Source organism: Lemur catta, chromosome 13 (genome assembly GCF_020740605.2).
Source record: "Lemur catta isolate mLemCat1 chromosome 13, mLemCat1.pri, whole genome shotgun sequence".
Taxonomy (NCBI): Eukaryota; Metazoa; Chordata; class Mammalia; order Primates; family Lemuridae; genus Lemur; species Lemur catta.
Window position 1 is genome coordinate 2,046,628 of NC_059140.1, and position 10,709 is coordinate 2,057,336.

The following is a 10,709-nucleotide window of genomic DNA, read 5'->3' on the forward strand; positions in this document are numbered from 1 at the left end:
GAGAGAGAGAGAGAGAGAGAGAGAGAGAATCATGCAGGTGTACCTCAATGCTGATATTCAATACTTCTCAATGTAAGGTCTGCTGACCATGGCTGATGCACAGATATCTAGGTCATTCATGTACTGTTCTAAAAAGCTAAAGATGTAAAGCCATGTTTTCTAGTCAGTCTGGAAAAGTAAAATGATGGGATTGAGACCACTGGGACTTAGGGATGCTATGTCTGAGGCTGTGAGAGGAAAGAGGTGAAGGAATTGCCTGATCAGAAGCCTGAAATAAGGGCAGATGGTAACTTCCTAGTTGGGGGACATATATCCACAATCTGAGAGTACAGCCAAGAATGCTCCAACCTCAGAGCCTAAGGGGTCTCATGCCTGAAAAGCTGCAGAGCAGCCTGACACGAAAACTTCTCATGGCTGTAGAGGTAGATTGCCATATGTCAGCCCGGGAGAAGGGTCTCAAGGTTACACTGTTAGAACACTGGGCCGAGTTCCTTCTCTCCTTTTCTCTCCACAATGCCTCAGTTAATGTAAAATCAGTCTCCCAGTGGAAAGCATGTAGTTTCTTTGTTCCTTGATCAAATGGGTCACAGCTACTGAAGTTAAAGATTGATATCCATGTACATAGCTCAAGCTTGGGATAAAATTAGTTAGTTTACCTTGATCAAAAGTGTTGTACCTACTGAAGAATTATATGTTTTTCACTTCTAAAAAGAAGGAAATTAGCTAGGACACCTTGTGATTTTGGGGGGGAGCCCCGAGACTTTTGATCAAGGTATCCCATGATTTTTTCGCATGAGATCATTGTATTTTGCAGCACAGCAAAGAGAATAAAAAGCAAGTGCTGGATTTCAGTCCCTGCCATGTTGGCACCAGAGTGCTTGTTGTCTCCTGATTTCCCTGTTCTCTTAAATATTATTTCTGTGTCTGTGTTTCTTTCGTCTCTTGCAATACATTCTGCCGGGGACCCTATCTTTATTGGGGATGTCACGAACCCCTGATAGTAAAAGAGTTAGAGGGAAATGGGATTTCCTTTGCCCAGACTTTCTGAAATGTTTAACCATCACTTAGAGCACACTGAGTATTTCATTCTAATTATCCACTTTTACAAATCTTGTTTTTTTCTTTTGGTATTTTGTTTTTAATGTGAAAAATTTTTTCACAAGTTTGTAAATTTGAAGGACTTGAAAGGTACAATCTGTAAACATATTTATACTTTTCATAATAACAAATTTATGATTTGCACTTATTAATCATTTGGTAAACATTTGCCAATTAGCAGGAAAGTATTTATTTTCACTTGGTGTGATTCTTCTAATTCATTTTACAAAATATTTCACCTCATGAAGCATTGATATGATCACAAAAATGAATTGGGCATGATTATTGAATATATTCTCATTTATTTTTTTTTATTTCAGCTTATTATAGGAGTACAAAAGTTTAGGTTATGCATATTGCCATTGCCCCCCCACCCCCCAAGTTAGAGCTTCAAACGTGTTCATCCCCTAGATGATGCGCATTGCACTCGTATGTATGTATACAACGATCCCCTCCCCCCACACATCTGCCTGACACCTGATTAATATTATCCCTGAATGTGCTCTTAGGTGATGATCAGTGAAACCAATTTGATGGTGAGTACATGTGGTGCTTATTTTTCCATTCTTGGGATACTTCATTTAGTAGAATGGGTTCCAACTCTATCCAGGAGAACATAAGAGATTCTATATCCCCATTATTTCTTATAGCTGAGTAGGACTCCATGGTATACATATACCACATTTTATTAATCCACTCATGTATTGATGGGCACTTGGGTTGTTTCCACATCTCTGAAATTGTGAATTGTGCTGCTATAAACATTCAGGTGCAGCTGTCTTTTTTATAGAATGTCCTTTGTTCTTTTGGGTAGATGCTCAATGATGGGATTGCTGGATCAAATGGTAGGTCTACTTGTATCTGTTTAAGGTATCTCCATATTGCTTTCCACAGAGATTGCACTAGTTTGCAATCCCACCAGCAGTGTGTGAGTGTTCTTGTCTCTCTGCATCCATGCCAACATTTATTGTTATGGGAATTTTTGATAAAGGCCATTCTCACTGGAGTTAAGTGGCATCTCATTGTGGTTTTGATTTGCATTTCCCTAATGATTAGAGATGTTGAGCATTTTTTCATATGTCTGTTGGCCATTCTTCTGTCTCCTTTAAAAAAATTTCTGTTCATTCCTTTGCCCGCTTTTTGATAGGGTTGTTTGATTTTTTCTTGCTGATTTTCCTGAGTTCTAAATAGATTCTAGTTATCAGTCTGCCTGGATTTTTGTTTCCTTTTTAAATTAATTTTTTGTATTATTCTGTTTTTGTATTTATAATTATTGGTATATCACAATTGTACACATTTTTGTGGTACAGGTGATATTTTGACATCTGTATGCAGTGTGTAATGATCAAGTCAGGGTAATGTGGATTTCCATCACCTCAGACATTTATCTTTTCTTTGCATTGGAACCATTATAATTCTTTTCTTCTAGCTCTTTTGAAATACACAATCAATTAATTGTTACCTATAGGTATAATTAGGTATAGGTTAACTATAGGTATAATTGTTAACAATAAGTACAATTTCCCTACAGTACTATTGATCTCTAGAACTTATTCTTTCTGTGTAAATGTGTTTTATACCCTGTAACTGACTTCTCTCTTGGCAGGATGGCTGAACGCTGTCTGAGTAGCAGAACCGGGACTCAGTGCTTGCTTTTGTTACTCACAGACATAATACTACTTCCTTTCTGTTGTGTCTGGTGACAGCGCCTACAACTGAAGGCGATTTTTCAGAAGTAAATACAGGCAAATAACTCACGATCTTTCCTGACATGAAAAAAGACCTCCCTAAATATTATTTTTAGTGATGACTAATGTTGTTATTGCTGATATTAGTGGTTTTTTTTTCCCAAATTACCCTTCTTTATAAACTAAGAGGGTTCATAAACTAGGTCCCACTGGATAGTAGATAACTATTGAAAGGGTTCATGTCCACATTGGAGCGAAGCCATGAATGACATACCTCCATTCCTGAATCCATCTTAGTTTAAGTGGAAAATAAGAAGAATATAACAACAGCAATTAACAATATTAGTCATCATTAAAAGTAATATTTGTTGAAGACATTTTGTGTCAGATAATATTGTGAGTTATTTGCTTGAGTTAAGTATTTACTTCTCAAAAGTCACCACCAGTTGTAGCTGCTATCGTCAGACACAATAGAAAGAAGGAGAAAATCTCTTAGTAAAGAAAGGAAATGATCAGATCCTGTTTCTTCCATTCAGACAGAGGTAAGCCATCCTACCCAACCCCCCTCCACCACTGCTCTCAGCTTGTACCCCCTTGCTCAACGGATGAAGAGATACCTCCCTTTTTATATCACAGGCACCATTTCAAATTAATTTTCTCATAATGATCCTAAAGAGTGTACCTTTGTTGGTATATAATAATCCTAACATGTGTACTCACACAATGTCAAGTGAAAATAACAAAAAAAAAAAATGCTAAGCACTACTAGAATGAATTAGACTTAAATTCAGACACAGATGTGAAATAAAGAAACTGTTGTCAGGGCATCTCATGTGCTCAAGCTCTTTCCAAGGCCATATCTTGATTTTGATTTTTTATTTCTTCTTTCCTTCCCTTTCTTTCTTTCTTTTTTTTTTTTTTTTTTTTTGAGACAGAGTCCCGCTTTGTTGCCCAGGCTAGAATGAGTGCCGTGGCATCAGCCTAGCTCACAGCAACCTCAGACTCCCGGGCTTAAGCAATCCTCCTGCCTCAGCCTCCCAAGTAGCTGGGACTACAGGCATGCGCCACTATGCCTGGCTAATTTTTTCTATATAGATTTTTAGTTGGCCATATAATTTCTTTCTATTTTTAGTAGAAACGGGGTCTCACTCTTGCTCAGGCAGGTCTTGAACTCCTGACCTCGAGCAATTCACCAGCCTCGGCCTCCCAGAGTGCTAGGATTACAGGCCTGAGCCACTGCGCCCGGCCCTCACCTTCCCTTTCCTTCCCTTTCTTTCCCTTTCCTTCCCTTCCCTCCACTCCCCTCCCCTCCCCTCCCTTCACCTTCCCACCCCTTCCCTTTTCAGTTTGTTTATATGTTTTTGGAGACAGTCTTCTAGAGTTCGTTGGTGTCAGCCTAGCTCACAGCAACAGCAACCTCAAACTCCTGGGCTCAAGGGAACCTCCTGTCTCACCCTTCTGAGTAGTTGGGACTGTAGGTGTGCACCCCCACACCTGGCTAATTTTTCTAATTTTAATAGAGACAGGGTCTAGCTCTTGCTCAGGCTGGTCTTCAACTCCTGACCTCAAGATATCCCACCTCGGCCTCCCAGAGTGCTAGGACAACAGGCAGAAGCCACCTCGCCCAACCTCTTATTTCCTTTTTCATAAGGGAACACCCAACATGGCACATGTTTCAAGCTTCTAACTTAGGTTTGTCCCGTCACATTCCAGAAATATCCCATCAGTGATTTCCTTCCAAAATTGACAGTGATGTTTCAACAGTGGAGTTACCTTTCTGTGGAAATTGTTATAAAGAGTTGTACAGAAAAGGGAGTCAGAATATGACAAACTAAAAAAAACGACAAATATTATAGTGATGGAAAGTAAGAGTAGGATGCATGTGAGCATTTAGTAGAAACTTTATAACCCAGTTAAGTACAGGGTAAGCCTGTGTAGCTTTCCTCTGAATTTTAACTTACCTCACCTTGCCTCCTAAATTGTTGTACTTTTTTTTTTTTTTAAATCTGAGCAAAGGAGTTGCATTTTGCCATGCACGGAATTTTGTAGGGAGATTGGTCAAAAGTCAACCTTACCTTAACTTTCTCAGATTAAATAAATCCCACTTCAGTAGAACACGATTGAGTGAATACATACCGTTATCTAATTTCCTCTCTATGCACTCAAGCAAAACTAACTCTTAATGGTTATAGCAGTTATAATTGTACCTGTGGACTTTCAGAGATCTGAGTCCTCAACTTCTGTGACCATAACAACCATTTTAATATTTTCTTTTGAAAAAAATTATAATATGTAATACAGACCATCGCCTGTTATGTAATTTTGGGGAATATCATATTTATGCATCTTATTAAACATTATATATCAGTTGGCTAATTACATACATTCCCATCTATATATATATATCTTAACTGTGTATAGAATAAGAAATATTTTTTTAAAAACTTATCAGTTGACTTGATTAATTCACATTGTATGCCTGTAAACATCATATGTACTCTATAAAGGTATACAACTATTATGTACTCAGAATACATTAAAATTTAAAAAGAATTTAGTTGAAAATTATTTGATTGTTTCTTATTTGAACAAATATATTTCGAATATTCTCCTTAAGTCAATCTTGTCTTCATTTTTGGAATGAAGACATTAGATCTAATAAAGCATCACTTGGTATGTATACAGTGTGTTTAGTTACTGACTAGATACCACGTTTTCCCAGAGGGTCTCTTAGATAAACAATATGAGCATCAACCTTGTTAGGCAGTGAGCTCACTTAATGTGAGAGGTTAAATGGCTTATATAGGATGAGGAAATGGTGGCTTTTTTGTTTAAATTCTGCTTTCCACTGAATTTTTTTATGGTAAAGGATTGAAGGCTTATTTTATAAGGCAAAAATAAACAATCTTCCAAATTCATAGTGTATAATAGCTACTAAATTGTGATTCAAATTAGAGATCTCAGAAGGTTAGGATTTCTTTTTCAGAAGTGTCACGTTACATGTCTTGATTACTTGGAATATATGCCATTCAGCTTTCAAAGCTTTTCCATATATATGATCGACAGATATAATTTATTGAAATGGATTAAAGAGGCTTTATATATACAGCAAGATTGAACTAATTGTTAAACTGATTATTTTATAAATGAAAGGCAACCTGTGTTTCTGTGTGTCTGTCTGAGGAAGTCCTGCTCTCCAGGCGGTACCTTACTCTTCATTCGCAAAGGCAGGGCCTGGTGGGGGTAAAGAGGACCATTCACGGCAACTGTCACTCAGCTCGTGCCAAATAGCTGCTTGGAAAACTATTTTTGAAGTAAATCAGAACAATTGCAGCCCCCTGACAAATTCATTATAACTCATGTAAAGAAAAATTTTGAAACTATTCTCAGACACGCTCCTTAAAGGTATGTATTTCATGTGAATAATTCTGCAGAGTGAATTTTGTGTTTTTTCTCCTATGTGCTTATTTTTGATTGGGGGTACTACCAGGTTATATAAATTATCCAGGTGTTACTGAAGTTATATTTGCAAAAACAACATCAAGGTATGTACTTGAGATTTGTTTGGTCCTATGTTGGATTGAAATCATCTCAGGGTTGCAGGACAGAGGGGCTGAGGCAGGTTGGTGTGGTGATGTAGGGTCGGTGCTTGTGAGCCCTGTGCGTCCTCTACTCGACAGCGTAATCTTGAAGGGTCACTGCATTCTTACTGCGCTAGGAGACATGGATCCTTCTTCCTCACTTTAACGTCAAAATTTAACATTGTGCTTAGCATGTAATCACATTTAACAATATTTTAGAATGATGGGAGTTTGAAAATAGGTAAAATATTCCAAAAACCTAAATACATGGTGACATTTTTTTCAGTTTTAACAAAACACACTATTTCTAAGTTCTGTGGCCCTCTAGCAGTGAAAATCGTTATAATACTTCGAGTTTTAGAAGTTTACTTTAGTATTGCCTGGTGAATATTAACGAGATACGGATTTCCATACCAGTTGCCTCCAGGTCTTTGCATTTCTGTAGTTCTCATCTTCTGTAATAAGTTACCTAACTTCTTGAAATCATTATATAAGAAGGATTTTAAATAAAGGCAGAATTCAAAATTCAAGATAAATGTGGAGGTCAATGATGTGAAAATGTATGCATATGATCGTGAGAATGATAAAGGGCTACATCACAATGAATAAATATGAATTTAATTGCTTATTTAATCAAGTTTTTCAAGAGGAAATGTGTGGCTTTCAGGACATGGGTCTAATAATAGTAAACTAGCTCTCAGCTCTATCATGGTAAGCAGAAGTGTTAATGTTGATACTTCTGTCCCTGCCAAAGGAGTGGGATTGGTTTAAAACACACTTTAAATGGATGTTTATCTTAAGTTGCTTAACTCACCCTGAAGGTCCAAGCCATTTGCTCATGGAGTGACTGCCTTATAATCCTATGCCTTTGCGACTGGAAAGGGCAGCATTTTTAAAGTATAATGTTAAATATAGTGTTATAAAATATATGATATGCATATATCTTATGTATATCATATAAAATATGTAGTTCTTAATATATGTCTTGTTCATTAATTGAAACTTTTCTTTGGAATTTCTTCTAAACAATTGTAATTTTTGATTTGGTGTGAGGAGGTTGGGAAGAGGGAATTTCTTTTAGGAGTTCTTTACAGAATCTCAGGTTATTTTTTAGAAACATTTGTGCTTATCATAGCACATTTCTCTCACATATCAGGTGAAATATTTGTATTTGTAAAACACCGTATATGCTGTAACCCCAAATTAAGGGCTTCAACATTATAAAGAGGATTTTACGTGTTTATACCTACTAGCAAATGATGTTTTGTAATCATAGGTGGGACAAAACCCAATTCAACAACTTGTAAGAAAGGCTTAAGAGTCCTGTCCTTATTGGGGTCAAATGAAGAGAATGACAAATATATCTATTAAAATCTCACAGAATTTTTAATTATATTTAATGTTTCTCTCAAATGACAGTCAACTTATTAGATGGAACTCTTCAGGTATTAAATGCTTTAATATTTTGATTAAGCCATGAACACAGGAAATCAAAGTTTTGGGACAGATTTTATACTTCTTGGGCTTTTCCAATATGGCCAAACGAACACTTTGCTCTTTGCTGCCATTGTCATCATCTTTCTGGTGGCTCTGATGGGGAATGTCATACTGATCCACCTCATTCGACTGGATGCCAGACTCCACACCCCGATGTACTGGCTGCTCAGCCAGCTCTCCACCATCGACATCATGTACATCTCCACCACTGTGCCCAAGATGGCAAAGGACTTTCTCTCACAGAGTAAGACCATTACCGTTTTGGGCTGTGAGATTCAAACATATATGTTCTTGGTCCTCGGTGGAGCTGAAGCTCTTCTTCTAGGTTTCATGTCTTATGATCGATATGTAGCCATCTGCCATCCTTTACGTTACCCTACACTCATGAGCAAGAAGACCTGCTGCTTCATGGTTTCATGTGCATGGACCAGTAGTTCTGTCAACTCTTTAGTACATACGCTCTATGTATTTCAGCTTCCATTCTGTAGGTCTCGGCTCATTAACCACTTTTTCTGTGAAATTCCGTCTCTACTGCCATTGGTGTGTCAGGACACATCCCAGTATGAGCATACTATCCTGTTGAGCGGGCTTATTATTCTGCTGCTACCATTCATGGCCATTCTAGCTTCCTATGCTCGTGTGCTTATTGTTGTGTTCCAGATGAGCTCAGGTAAAGGAAAGAAAAAAGCTATTTCCACTTGCTCCTCCCACCTGACTGTGGCAAGCCTATTCTATATCACCACTCTGTTTACCTATACGAGGCCACACTCCTTGCATTCTCCTTCACAGGATAGGGTTGTGGCAGTATTTTATGCCATTGTCACCCCTCTTCTGAACCCATTTATCTATAGCCTGCGGAATAAAGATGTCATGGGAGCTGCGAGGAGACTGTTGGTGTAATAGATACTGATGCAGGTAGTATGTTTTTAGAAACCCCTTATTGACTGAGGATTAACAACTGCAAAAGCTGTTCATGAATTTTGTCTGGAATGATGTAAGAATGGGTTTTCTGTACAGAACCCGGAGAAAACAGTGTGCTTATCAAACTTGTTTAACTTCTAAAGGAATAGAATTCAACTCTATCAACTCAGTGTTCTAATGGCATTAATATTTTTACTGTCTTGTTTGTACTCTGAAATTCAATCCATAGGAAATAAAATCCACCCAAACATTTAGCGTCAAGAAAATCTGTATAACAACCAAAGTTAATACAGAGACAACTACATCCATTCATTAGCTGAACAAATGCTTTAATGCTTTAACCACGTGTGTGATGGTTTCACAGACACTTGTGATGTGGGAGGAAACAGAAATAAAAACTGACAGAAATTTATGCTGATCAGCAACCTTAATTCCATCTGCGATCTTAAATTCCCTCTGCTATATAACCTTAACATATTGACAAGTTCCAGAAATTAGGACATGGACATCTTTCATGGGCCATTTCTCTTCCTACCTCTTTAATGTTCTTTACAAAGGTATATGCATAAAAGAAGAACACCAAGGCGAACTCCTTGTAACACCAAGACCTGACTGATAATACCTGGCTACTGGCCAGCTCTGACTGGCAGGGGCTGCTTATCTCAGGAGAGGAATGTTCAATTTCTAAACGTAGACCATTTGCACCCTTGTGGGTGGGTTAATTTACCTTACCATGATGCTTTCATTTTACTGTATCTGCTTAAATACTTCAATAAAACTTAAAATATAAAAAGTTCAATAAAAATTTTAAATGTACTATAGAGAATTAAAGGAAACAAGATCACAACGATTTCATTAAATTATACTGTGCTTTTGTGTCATGTAATATGGACTGTTCCTTATTTATGTTTTTAAACATTCACTAGGCTAGTGAAGCCATCACATCCTAAACACTTTTCATGAATCAAGTACTATGCCAATCTCCGAAAACATATTTCCTAATTGACGCACACAAACACACACACACATACACACAAATACACACGTGGAAAACTTACTGAGTGCTTTGAGCAAGTACCATTTTATCCTCATGATATAGGTAGAGAACAAGGCCCACAGTGTTTAAAGCCTTTTCCAAAGACATCCCCCCAATAATAAACAGAAAAATCATGACACGGACTCATATTAGCTGATCCTCAGAGCCCCCCAAATTAATGATTCTATTACACTTTAACAATATGGTGCAATGTAAAAAACTCCCTTTCAATAAAAATTATGTATGGTAGCTAATGCATTTTTCAGTGTTTGTATTCCATTGCTAAAGGAATGCTAGTATTACCAGAATCTATTTGATCAGGAATAGTAAAGATATGAAATCACACCAAACTTGCTGTAAGGGAAGAAATATATTTAAGGGCAAAATCATGTGGGTTCCACAAAGAGATGACATCTTTGAGACCAACCCAGACAGAAACCAGAATATTCTCAAAAGTGATGTTGATGACAAAGCTTAACAAAAGGTAGAGATGACCTATAACAAATACTGTGAGGTGATATAGTGGCAACAGGTTTAGGAAAAAACCCTGGACGATATGTGCCCCTGTGGAAGCTAAGTTTGTAGATATTAGCAGGAGATTACTAGGGAAACCACACTTAACAACCCATGGCTTATGGGGGTGGAGGAAAATGCATCACAGACCAAGTAATAACCTCACAGTCTGAAAAAGCAATTTATTTCCTTATGGAGGACATATTTTCTCTTTTTAGGGTTCTAGAAAAAAGGTCAGGAATCACAATGCCATGTTACCTGCAAAACAGATCCTTGTAGGGCTAGTTTCTCACGTCTAGAGAAAGCTAATTTGCTGAAGGAATGGAGATTTCCCGCAGATTCAAAAGTGTGATTGACACACAGAAATCTTTTAAT

At 37.4% G+C, this 10,709-nt stretch overlaps 1 protein-coding gene across 1 annotated transcript; it reads left to right on the plus strand.

Moving 5' to 3' along the window:
• Positions 1-7,730: 7,730 nt before the first annotated feature.
• On the plus strand, positions 7,731-9,530 carry LOC123648903 (olfactory receptor 2AK2-like). Its single transcript, XM_045566825.1, has one exon. The coding sequence runs from the start codon at positions 7,844-7,846 to the stop codon at positions 8,762-8,764; it is 921 nt and encodes a 306-aa protein (XP_045422781.1). The 5' UTR covers positions 7,731-7,843; the 3' UTR covers positions 8,765-9,530.
• The last annotated feature ends 1,179 nt before the right edge of the window (positions 9,531-10,709 follow it).